Raw genomic sequence first — 26337 nt, 5'->3', positions numbered from 1 at the left:
CAGTGGTCTGCTCCCTTTGTAGATTGAGTGGGGGATCAGTGGTCTGCTCCTCTGTAGATTGAGCGGGGGATCAGTGGGTTGTGTGTGCGCTGTCTGTGGGTTGAGCAGGGGCTGGTCTGCTCTGTCTGGATTGAGTGGGGGATCAGTGGTCTGCTCCTCTGTAGATTGAGCGGGGGATCAGTGGGTTGTGTGTGCGCTGTCTGTGGGTTGAGCAGGGGATCAGTGGTCTGCTCTGTGGATTGAGTGGGGGATCAGTGGTCTGCTCCTCTGTAGATTGAGCGGGGGATCAGTGGGTTGTGTGTGCGCTGTCTGTGGGTTGAGCAGGGGATCAGTGGTCTGCTCTGTCTGTGGATTGAGTGGGGGATCAGTGGTCTGCGCTGTCTGTGGATTGAGCGGGGGATCAGTGGTCTGCTCTGTCTGTGGATTGAGCGGGGCGCCAGTGGTCTGTGTGTCTGCTCTGTCTGTGGATTGAGTGGGGGATCGGTGGGTTGTGTCTGCTCTGTCTGTGGATTGAGCGGGGCGCCAGTGGTCTGTGTCTGCTCTGTCTGTGGATTGAGCGGGGCGCCAGTGGTCTGTGTCTGCTCTGTCTGTGGATTGAGTGGGGGATCGGTGGGTTGTGTCTGCTCTGTCTGTAGATTGAGCGGGGGATCAGTGAGGTATGTCTTGTTGCTGAGTAGTTAATGAGTATCGGTTTGTTCACCGTCTCCCATCGCCAGGCGCTGATTAACATTCTTTATTTGCTCTAACGAGTCATTAAGTAATTACCTCGGCACGACCACTGGCATTCACTGGAGGTTTTTCCCTCTTTCCTCCTCTCCTCTCTCCCATCCCTCTCTTCTATCGTTCTCTGGTGGAGTTCCTCATTGACCCAAGTGTGTGTCTAGTAGACTAATGTGGAAGGCAGGGAACATTGCAGACACATCGTACTTATTGGCAGCAGTAAAGAAATGTGCATCTTGAAGTAGGCCTTGCAATTAGAAAGTAGACTCAAACTCTAGTTTTGTTTTTGCCTCTCTTGCTCTGTTTTTTTAAATGATGGAAATTTAGAATCTGTTTTGCCTTGAGCCACTTTTTTTCCCCCAACTTCTATATTTATTATACAGTACTCATATTTCTAGTTTATTTCCATTTAAATAATTGTTCTGAAATGCAATACACAGTATCATCCTAAGCACAGAATAGTTCATATCACGCCTTGAAATATTTTCTTCTGTAAGATGGAGAAGCTGACTCATTTTTCAAATGGCCAGGATCGGAAACGCCAGATCTGATTTGAGACTTTCTCCACACATCTTCTCATCATTCCTTATTCCATAAAATGCTCTGGAGCCGAGAATGATTTTGAAGAAACGCCTTGTCAAGAAGTAATACGTTCACCATTAATAATATTCACGGTTATTTAATATTTTGGGATTAAATTAATTCCTCTACTATAAAAAGGCATACATTGGATTTCGGCGCAGATTTCTCGCCATGAAAAATTGCTCCTTTATCATTTTGTCACCCCGCTGACATCCGATGCACTTGACCTGATGCAATTGAGATTGCCTTTTTTTTAAAGAGAGACACTGTGCCATGCCACTTCATGAGTTGTTGCATCTTCCACTCTTTAAATGTCAAATTATTTGTGTCAGCTTTAATTCAGTGTAGCTACTTCACATTTATCAATTTGTCAATTAACATTCCACTCGGCCTCGTAGACCCAGGCGGTGTCCCAAATGGCGCCCTATTCTCTATATAGTGCATTACTTTTGACCGGGCCCCATAGGGAATAGAAATAGGGCGCCATTTGGGACGTAGGGCGTAATGTCTCCCATTAACTGTACTTCTAATGATTTCAGTGAGACTGCAGATTAATTTCTTAATGGATTGATCGTCTGTATTTCACACACTAGAAATGTTCCCCCTTTTCCTCTTCTCACCCCCTTTTCTCCATTAGTGGCAGCTCATCTAGACTGATGACTGTCTGTCCATCTCTGTCTCTGTCTGCAATAACAGGTTAAGTCAGTGGGGGATAGTGTGTGTGTGTGTGTGTGTTCTGTTACACTGTATGTTTTTTTTACTTTTAAGTTTTGTCACGTGCAGTACAGTGAAATGTCTTTCTTGCAAGCTCTTTCCCAACAATTTAGTAATAAAGTAAGCGGTAAGATGTTCTCATTGTGTGTAGACTATAGTAGTGTTGACTGAAGAGCCTTCCCAGACATACAGTTACAGCCTAGTTCTCCCCACATTAGAGGTCTCTACACGGGCCCCGTTCTGAAATGGACCTGGGGCTTTCCCACCCGGACCCGTTTTCATAAATACGTTTTTAAAACATAGAGACCCGTTCCGAATGGACCCGTGGACAACTAGACCCGTTCCGTAAAGATCTGGTCGGATCCAGACCCAATCCGAGTGAGGGACGAGGAAGAAAAGCTTTCTAAGCTACTTTTTTTAACCGGAGCAGATACAGCGTGAGAGGAGGGAGAGAGAGGTGCTGCTCTAGCAGGCGGGGGGATTGGGCATACTGTGAGCAAGTGACACGGGGAACAGGGAGGGAGAGACTAGAGACAACAACCAACCATCCAAGCAGACTTGTGCTATGTTAGACCAACAGCTGCCATATAGCTAGATTATCATCAAATATGATTACGTAGTAACTGTCGTGACTGCATCAGACCGGGACAAGCTAGTTAAGATAGCTGCTGCCTCGATTAGCCTAGCTAGCTCTCTCATCCTACAGTTACAAATTACAGCAACTCCATTCAGAATATTAAGTAGCAGCCTACCTGTTGGCTCTTGGTCGTTGTAGCCAATCCTTCTTCTTGAATTTATTCCGTCCTTTTAATTCCATCTTCCATTGATTTGATGTCTCAAATGTTGCTACACACGAGGCTCTATGACTGTAGCCTATTGCTGCTTTGTTGACTTATGATTGGCCAACAACAACAACCGCCACGCTCCACTCGTGAACAGCAAGAGCAGCAGCATAAATAATATAATTTCTCTCCCTCTACTGCAGCGGTCGAGTTCGGCTTTGTACGGGCCCTTCCGGACAAGTTCGTTACAATACGCATACCCAATACCCTTGACAATCATCTCTGAGATCCCTAGATACAGTCCTAGATCACTAGCCAAGCAACCAGCAGGCCACAGAGAGAACAGCAACAGCGTCTCTAACGGCACCCTATTCCCTACTGTATAATGTGCAGTACTTTTGACCAGTGCCAATTCAGATGCAGCCATCCGAACAGATCTGAAATGCAGCGCTGCTCTCCTCTGCTCTGCTGCTGTACCATCGCCATGGTTACGTGATTGCGGAGCAAGCCTTGAACGTTGGTAGGTGAACCGTACCGCCGGGCTGGTTGGGTGGAGAGGAGAGGCAGCTGTGTGTGTTCGACTGACTGTGTGGGCTGGGCTGGCGCTAGTCTGGTCGAGTCAAGTGCAAAAGCCTATGGCTGCAGACAGTTATTTCGATCCTGTAGCTTGTGTCGTCCTCTGTCGGCTCTCATACGTTTGCTATTGGAGGACGAGACACACACACACACACACACACACACACACACACACACACACACACACACACACACACACAGAGAGTGAAGATCTTTGTTAATTTACCTCCAAATATCTATTTCCATATATCACGGATGGATTACCACCTCTTTCTCTCACACAGTATAATTACGCTCCCAGCATCACTTGTATCTCTGCTGGTGTTACTAAGACAACTTTGCCAAATTTGACTCCCTCATATTAATTATCCACTGTTTGAATTGCCTACCTCAGAGGAATCTGTGATAATCATTAACCAACACTAGGTTTCAGGATGTTATCTTCTTAATTGGCTTGTGTTAGTCAGGTTGGGTTAATCTCAATGACGTGACTGATTTCTGTGGCTGGAGGCCACTCTTGGCTCTGTGCAGACTGTACAAGATGATACAGTACTCCAAAACCATCTCTCCACAATGTTCTCAGCCAAGGGAAGTTGTGAATGTTACACTTTTTGGGTGAAAATATATTGAGAAAAACAAATGTTTTTAGACCGCCAATCTGTGTACTCAGCCTAGGCTGTAGATATAAACTCTCACTGTCAACGGCATTTATTTTCAACAAACTTAATGTGTAAATATTTGTAAGAGCATAAGATTCAACAACTGAGACATAAACTGAACAAGTTCCACAGGCGTGAATAACAGAAATTGAATGTGTCCCTGAACAAAGGGGGGATCAAAATCAAAAGTAACAGTCAGTATCTGGTGTGGCCACTAGCTGCATTAAGAACTGCAGTGCATCTCCTACTCATGGACTGCACCAGATTTGCCAGTTCTTGCTGTGAAATGTAACCCCACTCTTCCACCAATGCACCTGCAAGTTCCTGGACATTTCTGGGGGGGAATGGCGCTAGCCCTTACCCTCCGATCTAACAGGTCCCAGACGTGCTCAATGGGATTGAGATCCGGGCTCTTCGCTGGCCATGGCAGACCACTGACATTCCTGTGTTGCAGGACATCACGCACAGAACGTGCAGTACAGCTGGTGGCATTGTCATGCTGGAGGGTTATGTCAGGATGAGCCTGCTGGAAGGGTACCACATGAGGGAGGAGGATGTCTTCCCTGTAACGCACAGCATTGAGATTGCCTGCAATGACAACAAGCTCAGTCCGATAATGCTGTGACACACTGCCCCAGACCATGACGAAACCTCCACCTCCAAATCTATCCAGCTCCAGAGTACAGGCCTCGGTGTAACGCTCATTCCTTCAACGATAAAAGCAAATCCGACCATCACCCCTGGTGAAACAAAATTGCGACTCGTCAGTGAAGAGCACTTTTTGCCAGTCCTGTCTGGTCCAGCGACGGTGGGTTTGTGCCCAAATGGTTGACGTTGTTGTCGGTGCTGTCTAGTGAGGACCTGCCTTACAACAGGCCTACAAGCCCTCAGGCTGAGAGAGGCTGGACTATAGCAGACAGTCTGAGCTCTGATGGCGGGATTGTGTGTCGGGCAGTTGTTGTTGCCATCCTGTACCTGTCCCTTAGGTGTGATGTTCCGATTTACTGATCCTGTGCTGGTGTTACACGTGGTCTGCCATTGCGAGGACTGCCACTGTCCTGTCTCCCTGTAGCGCTGTCTTAGGAGTCTCACAGTACGGACATTGCAATTTATTGCCCTGGCCACATCTGCAGTCCTCATGCCTCGTTGCAGCATGCCTAAGGCACGTTCACGCAGTTGAGCAGGGACCCTGGGCATATTTATTTTTGTGTTTTTCAGAGTCTGTAGAAAGGCCTCTTTAGTGTCCTAAGTTTTCATAACTGTGACCTTAATTGCCTTCTGTCTGTAAGCTGTTAGTGTCTTAACGACCGTTCCGCAGGTGCATGTTCATTAATTGTTTAATGATGGGAAACAGTGTTTAAACTCTTTACAATGAAGATCCGTGAAGTTATTTGTATTTTTCAAATCATCTTTGAAAGACAGGGTCCTGTTAAAGGGCTGTTTCTCTTTCTTTTTTTTTTTTTGCTGTGTTTATGTCATCCAAGTTGTCACAGACAATTTTCTCATTTTAGGTAAGCCGGATAAAGCCTCCTGCAGGCTGCCGTTAGCATCTAAATTACCCTTATAAGGTCTTCTGTGTGCAATTTAAAAATAATTGTTTCAAGGATGTACAGTTGAATTCGTTTACATACTTAGGTTGTAGTCATTAAAACTAGTTTTTCAACCACTCCACAAATTTCATGTTAGTTAACAAACTATAGTTTTGGCAAGTTGTTTAGTAATTTTTCCAACAATTGTTAAAACAGATTATTTCACTTATAATTCACTGTCACAATTCCAGTGGGTCAGAAGTTTACATACACTAAGTTGACTGTGCTTTTAAACAGCTTGGAAAATTCCAGAAAATGATGTCATGGCCTTAGAAGCTTCTGATTAACATCATTTGACTCAATTGGAGGTGGACCTGTGGATGTATTTCAATGCCTACCTTCAAACTCGGTTCCTCTTTGCATGACATCATGGGAAAATCAGACAAAATCAGCCAAGACCTCAGAAAAAAAAATTGTGGACCACCACAAGTCTGGTTTATCCTTGGGAGCAATTTTCAAAAGCCTGAAGGTACCACGTTCATCTGTACAAACAATAGTACACAACTATAAACACCACCACGCAGCCGTCATACTGCTCAGGACGGAGGCGCGTTCTGTCTCCTAGAGATCAACGTGCTTTGGTGCGAAAGAGCAAGTCAATCACAGAACAACCGCAAACGGGCACAAAAGTATCTATATCCACAGTAAAACAAGTCTTATATCGACATAACACGAAAGGCCACTCTGTAAGGAAGAAGCCACTGCTCCAAAACTGCCATTAAAAAAAGCCATACCACTGTTTCCAACTGCACATGGTGACAAAGATTGTGCTTTTTGGAGAAATGTCCTCTGGTCTGATGGAAAAAAATAGAATTGGTGCACTTCACAAAATAGATGGCATCATGAGGGTGGAAAATGATATGGATATATTGAAGCAACATCTCAAGACATCAGTTAAAGATTGGTCGCAAATGGGTCTTCCAAATGGACAATGCCCCCAAGCATACTTCCAAAGTTGTGGCAAAATGGCTCAATGACAGCAAGGTCATGGTATTGGGGTGGCCATCTCAAAGCCCTGACCTCAATCCTATAGAAAATTTGTGGGCAGAACTGAAAAACGCGTGTGCGAGCAAGGAGGCCTACAAACCTGACTCAGTTACACCAGCTGTGTCAGGAAGAATGGGCCAAAATTCACCCAACTTATTGTGGGAAGCTTGTGGAAGGCTACCCAATAGGTTTGACCCAAGTTAAACAATTTAAAGGTCATGCTACCAAATATTAATTGAGTGTATGTTAACTTCTGACCCACTGGGAATGTGATGAAAGAAATAAAAGCTGAAAATAAATCATTCTCTCTAGTATTATTCTGATATTTCACATTCTTAAAATAAAGTGTTGATCCCAACTGACCTAAGACAGGGAATTTTTACTAGGATTAAATGTCAGGAATTGTGAATAACTAGGTTTAAATGTATTTGGCTAAGGTGTATGTAAACTTTCGACGTCATCTGTTCAGATTGTTTATTCGAAGCAATTATTGGTATGATGATTGTCCTCCAAAACACTTTAATCACATAAAGATTGCAGTCTTTCCATCCATTATAATGGCGGATCCTGTTTTCTGCTAACAATGCCTGCTGTACCGTGGTCAGCCTTGAACTCCCGTGGCTTCAATGAGATTGCCAGTCGTTCTCCCCTGGGTGTTACTGAAAGACCATAGACCCATACTGCTGGGGAGTTCTGCCAGATGGCATGGTGTCTCACTGTCTCTTTATCTGGAGGTGTAACCCAGCTCTCTGTGTGCCAAGCCAGGCACACAGCTGGTACTGCCCTATCCCGGATATCTTGTCGTGTTTTTCCTAGCGTCAGGAAACATGGACACTAGGCAGACAGGAAGCTATGGTATCACCGGCCAATAAGAAGCCTCTTGGCAGAGGGGAGGATCTGTGTTCGGCCGATAGTGAAACAGTCTCATGCAAACGCGCGCAAACATCCATACGCACTCGCACTAAAACCCACCCTTCCACACTCTATTTGGGTGCTAAAATGCTCTGGAAAGCAGTGGGGAAAATCACCATGTAAATCTAATCCATTATTATGGAGCAGCCAGTCCAAACATCCAAACATGGCCCTTGGCCTCTACCTAATGAAAACAGAGTTGACATTAAAGGAACATGTCTCCCCTTTCAGTTAATACATCTACGAGCATCCTTACATCTACTGTAGTGAAAATATATCCCTCCAAATCACTTCATCTGTTACTGTGTTTTCATAAAACAGCATTTTCCCTTACCCTCCAAGATTGCACAATCCTCTCCCCAAGCCTCCTCTGACTGCAGTTTCCTACATTTGCCACAAAGCCTCTCACCATTCTGCTCTGAGCCACTGGGCAGCACCATGCAATATACCCTGGACTGAAGAGGCAGAAAAATAGGAGAAATGTGTTGGAGAGCTGCCTAATCATAATGCTACGTCATACCGGCTGTATTTCTGCATGCGTGAACGGCAAGAACTCACAAGACGCACATGAAATGATCCTTGGAATCGATAGAACATCGTTGAGAGATGTCCAAAAAATGGCACCCTATTTAGGCTTGTGTACTACTTTTGACCAGGGCCTATAGGGTTCCGGTCAAAAGTAGTACACTATATAGGGAATAGGGTGCCATTTGGGATGCATACATGGCAGTAGCTGTGCTGGTTCTATTTTGGGATTTGCAGTCTGCAGAGCTGCAGCACTAGTTTTACCAGGCAGAACCCATCTCATCCCTCTCTCTCTAATCTGTAGAGAAAAGGTTAATGAACCCAGATGATCACAACACCAGGCTCTAGGGATCAGCCTGTGTGTGTCTGTGTGAGTAAGCCTGTGTGTGTGTTAGGGCGGTCACTGACAACAACCAAAAAATATTGGTAGACAGTAATTTGCTCTTAACTTAAAAAAAAATATATATATATATATATATATATATAGACACATCCTATGTGTTTTAATCAAATAAACTATATGCACTGAGCTTGTCTGATGCTTTAAGCACCCTGTTTGTTTGATTAAATAATTAAGACACACAAATGACTAGAGGGAATCTGACCGCAATTGATTTGATTGTGCTGGGCAGGGCTCAGACTTGCTGTGTTATACAAAAATGACAGTGAGTGACTGTGACTAGCACCCCTTGTCGCTCTCTCCTCTCTGCTGCAGCGACCACCACAGAACATTAAGTGTTTATCGCTCTGTCTGTAATTGCAGCTATTTCTGACTGAAAAGTTATCTTACCGAAATCCCTCGTTTAGGAAAAACATTCCCTGTTCCCTCAAGCCTTGCTCGCTTTACGTGATACATGCATCACATGCACGTGACCAATAGGGTCTGATCTATAGCATATCACAATCACATCGATAAATTGGTTCTAACAAACACCGTAAAACATGTGACAGCGAAATGTAAGCAGGTGACCTGACAAATAAAATCAAAACACGGGAATGTTTGGTTGTTCAGGAGGTAAAGGGGAGGTGTGGAATAATTGTGAATAGTTGTGGAAAATACTGGCGATCAAGAAAACAACAGTAAGGAACAAGCGCTGTGTGCATATTACGTGTGCCAAACAGGTGGTGGTAGATTTACAATGTGTTTTTTTCTGACCGTTAGGAACGATGTAAACGACACTAAATAAATAAATAGCCTACCAGAGGGTCCTTTTTTGGGGAAGACTTTGTTACAGCAAAGACTAAACAGTCTCATTCCTGAATGCATGTGAAAAAATGGAATGGTTTATTCCTTACGCTAATTATTCAAGGGTCTCTTTTTGTTATTTAAAAAAAAAAAAAAAATGCTTTATTGCATTTCAAATCCTGAATGACTCATATGCTGTGTGATGACATGACCAAATGAATGATTGATACAGTAGCCTATATAAGTATTGAGATATAGGCCAAAGTAAGTTACTGTGTTAACACTAAACAGGATGCGTTCTTAGGCCTACAGCTCAATGCTGGTTATACAAGGATACTATACAAAGCCTTCTAATGACATGACTTATTATTAATGATGATCATAATAATAATACATATAAGGAGATCAAGATAAAAGAGGATTATTATTTTCTTACAATTTGGAACAGTGTAAACACTAAATCTTAATACCAGAGAGGCTGTTCTAACGGAAAAAAGTGTAAAGCATAGCAAAGATTAAAAACAGCCAAATTAGTCAAGTTTTTTATCCGACATGTTGTGGTTGCGTCAGGCTTGGCGCTATTAAACAAACACTCCCAGCCAACACAAGCAGGATCTATCCGATTTATTTAGATTTACACGACCTTTCAAAAGTTTGGGGTCACTTAGGAATGTCCTTGTTTTTGAAAGATAATCACTTTTTTTTTGTCCATTTTAAAATAACATCCAATTGATCAGAAATAGTGTAGACATGGTTAATGTTATAAATGACTAATGGAAGCTGGAAACGGCTGATTTTTAATGGAGTATCTACACAGGCGTACAGAGGCCCATTATCAGCAGCCATCACTCCTGTGTTCTTATGGCACGTTATGTTAGCTAATCCAAGTTTATCATTTTAAAAGGCTAGTTGATCATTAGAAAACACTGTAGTGCCCGCAAAACACCACTCTGGGATGCTGGCCTTCTAGGCAGAGTTGCAAAGAAAAAGTCATATCTGACTGGCCAATAAAAATAAAAGAATCAGCTGGGCAAAATAACACAAACACTGGAAAGAGGAACTCTGCCTTGAAGGCCAGCATCCCGGAGTGGTGTTTTGCGGGTACTATTTAATGAAGCTGCCAGTTGAGGACTTGTGAGGCGTCTGTTTCTCAAACTACAGACACTAATGTACTTGTCCTCTTGCTCAGTTGTGCACCGGGGCCTCCCACTCTTACTATTCTGGTTAGATCCTGTAATCAAACCCACAAGGACATTTCTATGTGACTCCAAACTTTTGAACAGTAGTGTATATTGATGATTTATAAAGCCAGGCACATTTAACAGTTAGGCTGTTGATTAAAGACCTAATTATTTCCTCACTTTTCTTAGACTATAAAGGCAGGGGCTGTTTTCTCATCTCCTAACTACACTGCTGCCTCCGTCGCGTTGTTCTCAACACCAATATGCTGGTTAACTCTGCCGATTATGCACATAGCAACATAGTCTAGGAAAACGTGCCAATTCAATAGCGCACTGTTTTATAACCGCGGACAGCAACCCCTATTCACCGCGGGAGAAAGTGCATTTGTTATAAAATGATATCATTTTTATGTGTTGCACCATTGTTCTTACATAATATAACCATATGGAATTTGAGTAGCACGTGTCTTAGATTGTTGGAGTGTGCCAACAGCCTCCACAGTGGATCAGTCCTCTCAGACAGGTGCCAATCAGACAGGTGTCTTGTAGGCTACTCCTTGACAAATTATTTATTATTTAATTTTTTGGTGCTACTGCTCGACATCTCGATCGACCAACAGCCTATCAACTGGTCGACTAATTGGGTTTCAGCCCTAGTGCATTTGGGTGTACTAGTGTGTCTCCATATGCCTGTAGCCCGCTATTAATGGTCAAACACCTTTATTTCACCCTTCCATGTCCTGAGCTTCACCTTGTATCCCTGTATCCCTGCTCTCTGGTCTTCTGCTCTCCGTCCTTTCTTTGCTTCCCGTGTCCAGTCAGTGTGATGCTCAGTGGCTGTCACCTCTCTCTCTTTGTGTTTGTGTGATGCTTCATGTCCCCTTGCCTCTATAGCGACTTAGTGGCCACAGGCCCTCTCTCCTGACAATACGGTTGGACAGATGGCCTGGTCCTACCCTTAGAGAGCGAGAGTGTGTGTGTGTTTGTGCGGCGCTAGGAACAGTACACCTTGGGACTTTTCACTCTGCCTATTTAACCCACATAGTCTGACTGCTCACCTATAACTCTTCTGTTTTTCGGGGCACCATGAGCCATAATCATAATGCCCGTAACACACTCTTACTGACACGTTCTTCCTCTCAGCAAAAGGCTCTCATTATTACTGACCTACCCCCCTGGGTTTGTGCGTGTCACGTCGACTCATACAAATGGAACTCGTAGCTTTGTGGCGTCTACTACTGATGACGTCAGAAACTGTCTGGTGGCCCCGGTGACTTGTCTTTGTAAAGAGTACGCCAGGGAGAGTAAGTGTGGCTAAATATAGCCGAGAACACTGGCTGAGAGAGAACACTATGTAGGTGACTCAGATCTCCCAATATAATAAAGAAAATAGAATTTGTTGTGCTTCCCTCCCAATGGAAATTCACTTCTATAACATTGTTCTATCACTTCAGAGCAGGCTTCAGTTCATACAGTGACCACAGGGGGAGCTGTTGATTTGTGGAACATGTAGTACAGAGTTAGCCCCAATTCCACATCAACCCCCTTACCCTCAAGATACTTGTACACTCCTAGCAGATCTACACAAGTATCTCCCCAACCCTCACCTCAATTGAACAAAACAGTGTTAAACTGGCAGTTTAGACCTGGGGAGGGTCTAATTGTATTAAGGCAGTGGTCACCAACCCTTTCTAAATCAATATCACTTTCGGAGTCAAAAAGCAAGTCGAGATCTACCGCTCAGATTAAACATGACTTAAGATGTAAGCCTGCAACATTTAACTTAATGCAACATGAACCTAATAAAAATAGTTATGTAGGAATGAGGTTTGTGCATTAGGCCTAATACATTTTCACAGCATATTGGCTATGATTGGCCTGCCAATATCGTTCTTCTCAGACCATATTATAATTCTAAACTCGTGCTTTGATAAAATAGATCTGTTGTCACTTGCTAGGCACAGCTGAACATAAATTGAAATACTAAGCTTTTTAAAATTTTACTGATGGTACCTGCATCTGATGGTCAATCTCAGCGGAGGAAAGGAGAGAGCAGCAGACTGTCTGCCTCTCACTGTCCCTGTCCTTTCCTCTGGTGAGACTGACCAGAGAGAGGGGGGACACAGTCTTCCTTCCACCTGATGGTGAAACTAGAGTCGCACCACATTATTTCTGCCTCATGCACGAATTGATGTTGTTGCTATGAGCAGAAAAAGTGAAATATTCTGCGATATTAAAATGGACATGTCGATATCCTTGACTACTTCATTCATTGCAACTGCAGTGCTGGTTGTAGCGCAAGTGTAAGTAGAGAGAAGCGCATTTTTTGTTTTAGAAAAGTGTTGAGAGTGCTGAATAAAAACTTAAACAGCTGTGTTCTTTGATAGTTTCGTGGAAGCTGCAGGCACATTGATATGAGCTATCCGATTGGCCAGCACAGTAGGCACACTTGATTTAGCTTTCCTGGTCTGCCGGGTAGGCGGAGTTTGTCCCTTCAGACAAATGAAATGGTTCAAAATGCACCCGGGGTGCAGGGCTTCTGAATCAAGTACAAGGCTTTATCGTTGGCTTTTCTACAGAAATCTTTGGTGACTACCTTATTAAGGGCTCCTGAATTTGAACAATCCAGCCATCCCTTCTCCCTGTCCATTAGTGCCCGTCTTCAGCAGTTTCTCTCCTCTCCCTATTTACCCGAGGGCTTGCCTGCTGCTCTCCTCCTCTGGTGTTACCTGTCAGAGTAGCCACTGAGCACACGCACAGCCCACACCCTGTATCTGTCATACACTCATGTTCCCCTCGCCTCGTCAATCTGATTATACGTTAATGATCCCGTATGGCACCCATCAGCGTGATAACAGATGATATTACACCGGGTCTAAATGAAACCAGGTCCACACACGACGGACATATAGAAGTAATTGAAGGGCGTATGGTTAACAAGGCAACAAATTATGAAGACCCCAACCCCTATTTATGTTGTGTGGATCAATGAGAGAGAAAAAACAGTTGTCTTTTTTTCATTTTTTTTTTCAATTGCTGTATATAATGGGCCAAGCTTATTGGTCCTTATCGGAAACGTGTTGCTCATATTTACATTTGTACAAAATGTCCATGACTGTAACACAAATGGGACAGGAGGTAGGCTTGTTCAAAGTTTTGGAATTTCAGTTGATTACTATAGCGCCAATCAGTGTAGTTGTGTAAATGTTTGATCTCTATGGCCAGACTCATCATTTATCCAAGTTTTGTCAAAAATGGGCCAGTGGTGTCTGTAAGAGGTAGTAAAGAACATATGTACTACGGTTGAATATTTCCCAAGTATTTTACTAATGTTCCATCCTGAGAATAAATGACTTTGCTCCCGGGTAACCCGGTATTTCCAATGCTTTGTTATTCAAGCATTATAAGGCATATAAATATGTCTGGATTTGATTAGAGCTTTGATCAGCATTAAAATTCTATCCTGATACTACCCGAACCTGATGAGACATATATTACATACAATTTGTGAGCCCTACATTAACATTTCATTTCCATAAACCACAAAAAGCCCAAATGATTGTGTCATTATCCAATACATGTATGATATAGGCTACTGCTCATTGAGCACAATAGAAAAACATAAAAGCCCATAGATGTAGCTAGCTATATGCTCTCTTGGGTAAATCAATGGAACTAGCTCCAGTAGGCTAATCTTTTTGAGTGCTAACTCTATTACTCTATTGTATTATATGGAAACATGATGGGGCCTGTTTGTATAATTAGTATGGAGATGCATACAGTCTATAGCTTTAATATATCCCCTAATGTTATTAGCCTACCTCTTTCTCTCTCCATTGTTGCTTCAATCATTTGTCGCTTTCAACAGTTAAATGACATGTTTTGTTGTCCTTGTCTTCATTATTCTAATGACATCCTTGAATAATATAGGACTATAATTAGATGCAGAAGGCTTCTCTTCACAAATGTTGAATGGTTATGGGTCTGAAAAAACAACTGTTGTAGCCTACCGCCATCGCGCCTTGGCTCTTCTTTCAAACTACCCGTGAGATCTATTGGCTGCTGTATTTAACATTCATCAAAGCGCTTGCGTCCCTTTTCAAATATTTATTTGTATTTCTTTTTTGAAATATTTAACTTTCACACATTAACAAGTCCAATACAATACCCATCGTGTCCGAAAAAATAAAAAAAAACACAAATATTTATGTTACATCACCACCAAATCCAAAAAAACACGCAGCCATTTTTCCCAGCCAAAGATAGTCACAAAAGCAGAATTAAAGTAGAAATTAATCACTAACCTTTGATAATCTTCATCAGATGACACTCATAGGACATTATGTTACACAATATATTTGTTTTGTTCGATAATATGCATATTTATATCAAATCTCAGTTTACATTGGCACCATGTTCAGAAATGCCTCCAAAATATCCAGAGTAATTACAGAGAGCCATGTCATATAACAGAAATACTCGTCATAAACTTTGACGAAAGATACACGTTTTACATATAATTAAAGATACACTGGTTCTTAATGCAACAGCTGTGTCAGATTTTTTTAAAACTTTACGAAAAAAGCATACCATGCAAGAGTCGGCGCTCAGACGTAACAATATTTCTCCGCCATGTTGGAGTCAACAGAAATACGAAATTACATCATAAATATTCCCTTACCTTTGATGATCTTTCATCAGAATGCATTGCAAGGAATCCTAGTTCCGCAATAAATCGTTGTTTTGTTCGATAATGCCCATTAGTAGTGACCAATTAGCTACCTTTGCTAGCACGTTTAGCTCACATGTCCAAAAGTTGGCGCTGGTCCTTGCGAACTCGGACGAAAACTTCAAAAAGTTATATTCCAGGTTGAATAATCTGGTCAAACTAAGTAGAGAATCAATCTTCAGGATGTTATTATCATATATCCAATAACGTTCTAACCGGAGCATTCGTTTTTGTGTACAGAGTAATGGAACGCAAGGCGATATCAAGAGTAATGTGCGCCACCAGGAACTGGCATTCTGCCAGACCACTGACTCATTCCCCTCCCATCCGGTCCCACATCACACTAGAGGCTTCATTCCAGGTTCTACTGACTGTTGACATCTAGTGGAAGGCGTAGGAAGTGCGTACAGATCCATATCTTACTGGGATGTGAATAGGCAATGAGTTGAACATCAACCAGCCCCAGAATTTCCACTCCCTGTTTGGAAGTTTGCCTGCCCTATGAGTTCTGTTATACTCACAGACATTATTCAAACAGTCCTAAAAACTTCAGTGTTTTCTATCCAATAGTAATAATAATATGCATATATTATCATCTGGGACAGAGTAAGAGGTAGTTCGCTATGGGCACGCAATTCATCCAAAGTGAAAATGCTGTCCCCTATCCTTAAGCACAAATTCTAATTTACAGTGACGGCCGACCCCAGCCAAACCCTAACCCGGACGACGTTGGGCCAATTGTGTGCCTCCCTATGGGACTACCCTAGGGTTCTAGGGTTCATTTCCAGGTTGTAGTGACGCCTCTAGCACTGAGATGCAGTAACTTAGACCGCTGCGCCACTTGGGAGCCCCAATATTCTATTGGTATAAGAAAAGCAACAAAACTAAAAGCTTTTCCTGCGTGGGACTCCAAGAGATAAGGAGTCTTTTTCAAAGAGAGGCCAGCGGAGCACAGGTGCTTGTGTATTGCACATGAGACAGAGGCTATAAGTTAGAAGCTTATTATGCGTAACCCATCATTAATTAGCTAAATATAAGGCTAATACTGCGTTGAATGTAATACATGGAAGAGGTAGGCTAGGACATCTATATATAGGGCTATATATATCAATCTAGAACAGGATTTTCTATTTTGGATGCAATATGCATGTATTTGGAGAGAGACTGCGAGAGAGTGCTCACGCGTGCACTGATTTAAGCAACGGTATTCGAGTGACAGGCTGTTTAAAAACAAGGGGATCCTCGAACGCCGGATGGAGATGGGTGAATTAGACGCGCATTCAGTCTTTGTATCACTGCAGCATATGTAGGCCTCCCCGTCACAAGACAAAAAGTTCCCATGATGAGATGATAGGTCTTGCATGCATTGTGAACTGCGCCCCATACTGAGATAGGCTCTCTGTCCCCACCCTGAGCCTTGATTCATCACACAGAGGCCATAGCAACGCCAGATTTAGACATCACGTATAATTTAACATTTCCATTTCACGCTATGCTCTTCATATAAATCATTTATTATCATTTGACTGGTTTCTCACTTATTTATCCCGGGAAAAGGGAGTGGTTTTGAGCATACATCTCGCTAACCGGATTCCAGCCATTCAACCCTAGTCTGTACAAACGAACGGACAGAGACTGATCCATAGTCGATTTCATAGTGGAGGGGTAAATGGTTCCAACTGTCATTCATTCACTTAACCCATGAATGGACTTAATTGCTGATGTCTAGCTTCATAATCTGTACTGCATTTCATGGGGCTTTTGATAGCCATCTACAATCTCCCAAGATATAATGCATGGTTTAAGTGATAGGTCTATGTGCAGCAAACATACTGAAAGAGTAAGATGGCACGAGAATATAGATTAGTGCTGTATGTTTGAATGTGTGTGGAGAGTAGATGTAGTTGAATGGCTGTGGTTGAAGATGTAGTAAGAACAGTCAGTCTGCACAATGTAAGTGATGTATGTGCGAATGAGTGTGGCGTGTGAATCGACGTGCTGTTAACAGGTGCTGTTCGAGAGGCTCTCTACGAAGCTCTGATAATAACATTCTGTACCACCACACTTCATCAAGGACTCCTCGGGCTCTCAAGAACATCTCTCCATCCCTCTTTTCTTATTTTTCTTCTGTTTAATGCAAGGCCCCTGCTGTGATGGTGGTAGACCTAATTTTCTCTCTCTCTCTCTCTCTCTCTCTACAGAGGAGGAGGTGGAGAACTTTGACGTGTCCAGCTTGCAGGAGGCGGCTTTGCGAAACATTGAGGCTGACAGTTTCTGGTGCATGAGCAAATTGTTGGACGGCATTCAGGTACATAAATTCTCCTTTCCGTTGTTTACATTCACTGTGTGTGTCTGTACCACCTCCCCAGGAGAGAACGGGTTAGGCGTGTGTATTTTTAGGTTTTTGGAGTGTAGTAGTTCCGTGTGTGTGTGTGTGTGTGTGTGTGTGTGTGTGTGTGTGTGTTGAATTGGCCACACACATGAATACACACGGGTTTAGTCACAGTGGAGTCCCCTGTGTGTAAGTTAGTCGCGCCGTCCCACTTTCCCCCTCTGTTCCATCTCTTCAGAATGAGTGTGTGAATGATGAATATTCTCTCTCTGCACTGTACCGTAGCCAGACACAGCCTTTTTACACGTCCACCCTGTGGCGGCCGGCGTTGAGCGTATCATCCAGGGAACTGTTCCGCTGCCGCCTCACTTTCTCTCTCTCTCTTTGTCGCTTATTGATTTACAGCCATAACCACATCCGAGCCGTGCGAGTGTGACCATGTGTGAGCACTCCAGTGTGTTTGTCCTTGATGTAAATGGCCCCATACACAGAGGTAGCTAGGCAGTGGAAGGCAGGCAGGTAGGTGGCAAGGCTACAGCATCCATACAGCCATTCGGTGGTGTGTTCAGAGCGGATTGCTGCTGCAAGCCACACGCCCCGGCACGGTTCCCAGGTGGTGCCCACTGCCACCGTTTGGTCTCGCTGTTTTTTTTCTAAACACTCGCGAGGGATGAAATGTTGTGTAATTACACCAGGGTGTGGAAAAGAGGGTTTGATTTACTTCAGCTTGTGCTCTCTCTCGTTTTTTCCTGTCACACGTTCTCTCTCTTTCTGTCTTTTGTTCTCTCTCTCGCACTCTCTCAAATTCAGATAGCTTTTTTGGCATAAAGTACAATTAGTAGATTATTGCCAAAGCAGTGTAGTGGTACAGCATTTCATTAAATACATTACAATGCAATGAGAATAGTTAGATTTATTTGACCTTTATTTGATCAAGGAGTCATACTGAGACCACGATCTCTTTTACAGATGAGCCCTGAATGACATAAATGACAGAAAATACAAAATGCAAGAAGAAAGAGAAACACGGTCCTAAAACACAAACACATTCATCAGTAAAAAGGTAATCAGTCAGCTTTCTGAATTCACCTAGAGGCACCAGAACATCACATTTAAGAACATTTTGAAGATTGTTCCACAAATAAGGTGCAAGAACTAAAATCTGATTTATCTAACTCAGTAGAGACCAAAGGCATGTCCAGAGTTAGCCATCCCCGAGATGGGGTGTGGTAACATTATGTCTAAAGTGTAGTAATGCTGCTAGGTACAGTGGGACTTTGTGTAAAAGGGCTTTATAAATGAAAACATAGCAATGTATTGTGTGACGTAACCGACGTGACATCAAAGAGGGCCAACCAACTTTCTGGTAGAGACTGCAGGGATGACCACTAACATTGTCGCCCGTAATAAAGTGCAATGCTCTATGATAAACTACATCTAACGGCTATAATGAAGTGGCAGCTGCGTTCATATAGACGATGTGGCCATAGTCTGGGACCGACAGGAGCGTTGACTGAATCATCTGCTTTCTACTATGTAGCGAGAGGCAGGACCTACTTCTATAGAGGAAGACCATTCTTATTCTCGTATTTTTTGAAGCGGGTATTTTTTATTTTAGGGGGTATTCTCTTTAAAAAGAATGAAATACAGTTCATCTGAGTAGTAATAATAGTACAAATAATCATCTATACAGGTAAAACACTGCTGTTTTATTGTCGTCTTCGATCGATTTACATTTGAATGAATTAAGACAAACACAGAATGGCGAATAAATGAACAACATAATGTACATGGAGGATGGTTTCAAGTTATATACGATGTATATACGATAGGGAATGAATGGTCATGGGACGTCCGTCGGGCTACAGAATGGCAATCATCTACATACTGTATCGCTCATTCTCTCTCGCTCTCTCTCCTGCTCTCGCATTTTCTCCCGCTCCTCTCACCCCGCTCACCGCGCTTCTCTCATCTCTCTCCTCTCATCGTCTTTCCTGTGCTCTTTGTATCTGTCATTCAGATGGCGGTCTCCAGTCTCTCTACTCCAGAGAGGGCCATTTGTATGCTGGTGACTCACCTCTCTTCAGGGGCAGCAGTACATTAGGAGGCCCTCCCAGCCAGACAACCTTTTTTTGTGCTGTTTTGTCCCTAATTACCGCAGTCAATTGTGTGTACAACGCTGATTCTCACAGGCACTTGTGAATTTTTCTTCACAACTTCACAGTACCCAGTTTTAACCCGGGAACATTCATACTTGGCTTTCACACTGTTTAGAGGTGTGTGTCTGTGTGGGACTGTGTCTGTGTATGAGAGCGACACAGGGGACTGTTGGTCTGCGTCTGTGGGCGGGAGCTGAACTGAGCCTCTGCTTGTTGCAGTAGAAAGGAATGCTTACTCTGAAGATTATCTGACGCCTAAGAATGTGGAGATTTTAAGACTGCTATCTCCGTGGAAAGACATAAGATCGTGATGAACATATTATAATAGGTATTAAGCAGGAAACAACGTTTTGTAGCATGGCAAACTGCTGTTTTGACCCAAATCCTTTGGACATTCAAGGAAAATACAAAGGATGGCTAACACTCAGTCTGCGTCTCATGTGTCACCCTAGTCCCTACATAGTGCACTACCTTTGACCAAGAAGTGCACTATATACGGAATAGGGTGCCATTTGCAATGCAGCCTCAATGAGGCTGACAACACTGGATGGCCTTGCTCCTAGTTTTAGGAAGCAGATGTTATTATTGAAATCTTGGTTTCCTAAAAACTCTCTATGGTAAACTTCACAATAACATCCAGCTGTCAGACAGATTTCTACAGCTTTCTGCCCTGAAGGCAGATCACCACAAAAACATCTTATAAAATCACCAGGGACGGTTGATTGCTCATGCGGGTGTCGGTTAGTGTGTTTCATATAGCAATGTACAATACTCAATGTGTATCATATTCTCTTTCATTCTGCACCAGCATGCATCAAAATCAAGCAGGAGACTAGCTAACTAACCCCATCTTCTCTTTAGCTGTTCTTCTATTGGTCTCCCGCACCACTTGATGCAGTTTACATGTCACCGTGACCTGTGTGGAAGCTAGCGTGCCTTACCTTAATCCCCGCTGTTTTTGTTGAAAGCATTAGGCGTAGAGACAAATGGAGAGAGACTTTACAGGCTTCTATTCTGCTCCCTAGAGGCTCTTTGTATTTAACTCAATCAACGACTGACACACACACACACACCACGCACACACTAGAGTGAGTCCCGTGAGGAGTGTACCAGACACACACTGGTACACACATGCAGTTTAACTCACACAGCTGTGGGTACACACACACACGAAGAGAAGAGGTGAGCGATCACCAGCTGTTGTGTTTTGATGACTGACGTGTGAGCGGTGCAGCCTAAACCCCTGTGATTCGCCGAAGCGGGACACAGCCCCACGCTGCTGTCTGATTAACGCTGACCTCGGAACCCTGCGCTGGGCCCTGGGAGACCCCGTCTCTGATTAGCACAGCTGGGTGATCTGTAAAAAGACGTATGGTGTCAGAGAGGTGAGCAGCTTTCTTAGGGAGCGAAGGGGCCACAAAGCTTGTGAAGCTGGTTATCAGAGTTAGTCTTTTAGTGGAAGGTGTTTATTTGACCAAAAGACCCATTAAGGTAGTCTAGTCAAGTGCACTCACCTACAAACACAAGGATTTTATCTTGGAATTGATAATGTCGTTTTATTCAGTAGCAAGACAAAAGAACAGACGTACATCCTTTAAAAGCACCCTATAAAACACCCATACACAAAGAGGGTAATGGCTTCCCAGACCCCCACTCCTCAGCTATTTAACTCCTCCACTTCCTGTCATCTCTGTGGATATGGTAGTAGTGGGTATTAGAGAGAATAGGTTTACAGCTGGGACAGGATGGATCACAAACTAGCTAATTAAGGTGCTGGAGGTGTTGGGCCCCGTAAAAATGGTTGAGAAACAATTAAGGCCAAAATGACGTGCCTCTCCCACACACACATAGTTCGATAGAGACAAGGTCACAGGAAACACACACACACACACTCTCCGGCGCTCCTTTAGGAACTGCTGCTGTCGACAGAATGCAGTAGCATTTACTCCGGGACAAAGGAGCCGAAGCACGCTTTTTATTAATTCTCCTAAATAAATAGATCCCTTATGGGGCCTTGTTGCTAAAACGCCTTCAGTGATATTAATGAGCCACTTGTTTATTTAGCCTATTTTTAACGGGCTCTATAGCTAACTTAACAGAGAAGGAAATTGGAAGCATTTACCTCAGAGCCCCTAGAGATTGATGGTATAAAACACTGCGAAAGCCACTGTGAGAGTAGTATCAGATCTGGAGTAGAAAATACTTTTCTTTCTGTTTTTATATTAATAAATTCCTCTGTTTGAGCTTGAAATGGAACTTAAATGATTTTCCAGCAACTAGATTACTTGTTACAATGGCCTTCTTTTTGATGTAGCTTTTCTGTGGTGCTATACAAGTAATACTGGCATCTGGTTTTACATGGTTGTGTGAAATTGTTGGCATTTGAAGTGCCATTTTTTTTCTGTTCTCAGTCTTTCAGAAATCTTCTTGTCTGTCTGAACTGTTAACCATTTTTACCAGTAACTGCTGCGCTACTTAACTAGATGCAGGTAGACACACAAACATAAAAAGATGTTAAACCCTGGCTAGCCAGCACACACACCAGGATTGGGCGGTATCCAGATTTTCATGTCTTCATACCGTCCTTCTCTCATCCAGGGATTTACGGTATAAATGGTTTAATACACAATAGCATATTTCCATGGTGGCTGCTAGCTAAATATGCTAACGAGCGCAAACTAAAATAAAGAATTGCAAAGACAGGCAATCCATCTCATAAAGTTATACATGTGTATATACAGTGGGGCAAAAAATGATTTAGTCAGCCACCAATTGTGCAATTTCTCCCACTTAGAAAGATGAGAGAGGCCTGTAATTTTCATCATAGGTACACTTCAACTATGACAGACAAAATTAGAAGAAAAATCTGGAAAATCACATTGTAGGATTTTTAATTAATTTTTTTGCAAATTATGGTGGAAAATAAGTATTTGGTCAATAACAAAAGTTTATCTCAATACTTTGTTAAATACCCTTTGTTGGCAATGACAGAGGTCAAACGTTTTCTGTAAGTCTTCACAAGGTTTTCACACACTGTTGCTGGTATTTTGGCCCATTCCTCCATGCAGATCTCCTCTAGAGCAGTGATGTTTTGGGGCTGTTGCTGGGCAACACGGACTTTCAACTCCCTCCAAAGATTTTCTATGGGGTTGAGATCTGGAGACTGGCTAGGTCACTCCAGGATCTTGAAATGCTTCTTACGAAGCCACTCCTTCCTTGCCCGGGTGGTGTGTGTGGGATCATTGTCATGCTGAAAGACCCAGCCACATTTCATCTTCAATGCCCTTGCTGATGGAAGGAGGTTTTCACTCAAAATCTCATGATACGTGGCCCCATTCATTCTTTCCTTTACACGGATCAGTCGTCCTGGTCCCTTTGCATAAAAACAGCCCCAAAGCATGATGTTTCCACCCCCATGCTTCACAGTAGGTATGGTGTTGTTTGGATGCAACTCAGCATTCTTTGTCCTCCAAACACGACAAGTTGAGTTTTTACCAAAAAGATCTATGTTGGTTTCATCTGACCATATGACATTCTCCCAATCTTCTTCTGGATCATCCAAATGCTCTCTAGCAAACTTCAGACGGGCCTGGACATGTACTGGCTTAAGCAGGGGGACACGTCTGGCACTGCAGGATTTGAGTCCCTGGCGGCGTAGAGTGTTTGTTACTTTGGTCCCAGCTCTCTGCAGGTCATTCACTAGGTCCCCCCGTGTGGTTCTGGGATTTTTACTCACCGTTCTTGTGATCATTTTGACCCCACGGGGTGAGATCTTGCGTGGAGCCCCAGATCGAGGGATATTATCAGGGGTCTTGTATGTCTTCCATTTCCTAATAATTGCTCCCACGGTTGATTTCTTCAAACCAAGCTGCTTACCTACTGCAGATCTTACTTACCTACTGCTTACCTACTGCAGTCTTCCTAGCCTGGTGCAGGTCTACAATTTTGTTTCTGGTGTCCTTTGACAGCTCTTTGGTCTTGGCCATAGTGGAGTTTGGAGTGTGACTGTTTGAGGTTGTGGACAGGTGTCTTTTATACTGATAACAAGTTCAAACAGGTGCCATTAATACAGGTAACGAGTGGAGGACAGAAGAGCACGTTACACGTCTGTGAGAGTCAGAAATCTTGCTTGTTTGTAGGTGACCAAAAACTTATTTTCCACCATAATTTGCATATAAATTAATTAAAAATGATTTTCTGGATTTTTTTCCCTCATTTTGTCTGTCATAGTTGAAGTGTACCTATGATGAAAATTACAGGCCTCTCATCTTTTTAAGTAGGTGAAATTGCACAATTGGTGACTGACTAAATACTTTTTTGCCCCACTGTATATATATACACACACACACACAGTCGTGGCCAAAAGTTTTGAGAATGACACAAATATACATTTTCATGAAGTCTGCTGCCTCAGTTTGTATGATGGCAATTTGCATATTCTCCAGAATATTATGAAGAGTGATCAGATGAATTGCAATTAATTGCAAATTCCCTCTTTGCCATGCAAATGAACTGAATCCCAAAAGAACATTTCCACTGCATTTCAGCCCTGACACAAAAGGACCAGCTGACATCATGTCAGTGACTCTCTCGCTAACACATGTGTGAGTGTTGATGAAGACAAGGCTGGAGATCACTCTGTCATGCTGATTGATTTCGAATAACAGACTGGAAGCTTCAAAAGGAAGGTGGTGCTTGGAATCATTGTTCTTCCTCTGTCAACCATGGTTACCTGCAAGGAAACACGTGCCGTCTTCATTGCTTTGCACAAAAAGGGCTTCACAGGCAAGGATATTGCTGCCAGTAAGATTGCACCTAAATCAACCATTTATCGAATCATCAAGAACTTCGAAGAGAGCGGCTCAATTGTTGTGAAGAAGGCTTCAGGGCCCCCAAGAAAATCCAGCAAGCGACAGGACCGTCTCCTAATGTTGATTCAGCTGCAGGCACCACTAGTACAGAGCTTGCTCAGGAATGGCAGCAGGCAGGTGTGAGTGCATCTTCACGCACAATGAGGCGAAGAATTTGAGGATGGCCTGGTGTCAAGAAGGGCAGCAAAGAAACCACTTCTCTCCAGGAAAAACATCAGGGACAGACTGGTTTTCTGCAAAAGGTACAGGGATTGGACTGCTGAGGACTGGGGTGAAGTCATTTTCTCTGAATCCCCTTTCCTGTTGTTTGGGGCGTCCGGAAAAAAGCTTGTCCCAGAGAACACGAGGTGAGCGCTACCATCAGTCCTGTGTCATGCCAACAGTAAAGCATCCTGAGACCATTCATGTGTCTTCTCAGCCAAGGGAGTGGACTCACTCACAATTTTGCCTAAGAACACAGCCATGAATAAAGAATGGTACCAACACATCCTCCGAGAGCAACTTCTCCCAACCATCCAGGAACACTTTGGTGATGAACAATGCCTTTTCCAGCATGATGGAGCACCTTGCCATAAGGCAAAAAGTGATAACTAAGTGGCTCGGGGAAACAAAACATCGACATTTTGGGTCCATGGCCAAGAAACTAGCAGTGGCAGCTATACAGTACTCATCCAAAGGGCTTTGACTCCTGAAACACGGCAGGAAGTTAACACAATATGATGCTCCTTCATCTTGTTAATTCAGCCACTTACTTAGATAATGTGATGCGTACGTTTTTAACTTTCTAGTTAATGCAGAATGATGCAGTAAAGAAAAATAAAACGCTGAAGAAATATTTTTCCTCCTTTTTCAAAATTCTATTTATTGTCATTTCTGCTCAGCATCACACACGTTGTGCTTCAGTTGCACTTCACTAGGATGACAATTCATACACGAACGGACATTCTAACAGCAGGTAGCGCTTTGACTGATGTTGTAGCTACTTTTCTCCAGTACTTTTCTTGGTGTAGCCAGACCACTTTTCTCCAGTAAAATGCAAGACGAACTTTAAACAAAACATTATGAAATGTATCAGGCAACATTTTTTCCATGATAAATATTAGAAATAGGATGGCCATGCATAATTTTTGCTAAAAAAGACCTTGCTTTTTCATCATAAGCTCATTTACTTGTGTGGCTGCCAGCCAAATAACTTTGGGCTTCCGTTGTCATCTGATGAAAAAGAAGCTGTTTTCCACCGGCTGTGTTGCTCTAATGTATTTTCTGTGAAGGAATAGTTGCAAGTCCCTGATCACTCTATTGAAACCAAACAAAAAACACTGTTGACTTATATAAAATGTAACCCCTGTCAGTACACAGCTGAACTCACCTGCTCCTGCTTTCTCCCATTGTGCTATTTACAAACAAACGTGACTGGCTCAACTGTTCGGGGGAACGAAGGTAAGCTTCATAATGTAAAGTTATGTCACAGGTGAAGGGAAGAAACGGGCTGCTTTATCTCCTAATGTATTGCACAAGTGGTCTGCAGCTAAACTTCCCCTTTTTCAGGACCCTGTCTTTCAAAGATAATTCGTAAAAATCCAAATTACTTCACAAATATTCATTGTAAAGGGTTTAAACACGGTTTCCCATGCTTGTTCAATGAATCATAAACAATTAATGAACATGCACCTGTGGAACAGTTGTTAACTTCACTAGGGTAGTGGGCAGCATTCGGAATTTTGGATGAAAAGCGTGCCCAAATTAAACTGCCTGCTACTCAGGCCCAGAAGCTAGGATATGCATATAATTGGTAGATTTGGATAGAAAACACTCAAGTTTACAAAACTGTTA

General features: G+C 43.0%; 1 protein-coding gene across 6 annotated transcripts in view; it reads left to right on the top strand.

Moving 5' to 3' along the window:
- LOC139393258 (TBC1 domain family, member 22a) overlaps positions 1-26337 on the top strand; it is a 188304-nt gene that overhangs the window by 70211 nt on the left and 91756 nt on the right. For all 6 annotated transcript variants that reach the window (XR_011629759.1, XR_011629758.1, XM_071141737.1 and 3 more), the window contains one exon: positions 17344-17450. Coding sequence is in view for 4 of the 6 variants with exons in the window: in XM_071141737.1 (XP_070997838.1) it covers positions 17344-17450 (107 nt within the window). In the remaining 2 variants the exon portion in view is untranslated. The remainder of the gene's footprint in view (positions 1-17343; positions 17451-26337) is intronic.

The sequence above is a fragment of the Oncorhynchus clarkii genome, chromosome 33, assembly GCF_045791955.1.
Source record: "Oncorhynchus clarkii lewisi isolate Uvic-CL-2024 chromosome 33, UVic_Ocla_1.0, whole genome shotgun sequence".
NCBI classification, from domain to species: Eukaryota; Metazoa; Chordata; class Actinopteri; order Salmoniformes; family Salmonidae; genus Oncorhynchus; species Oncorhynchus clarkii.
This window is presented reverse-complemented; position numbering and strand designations above follow the sequence as displayed.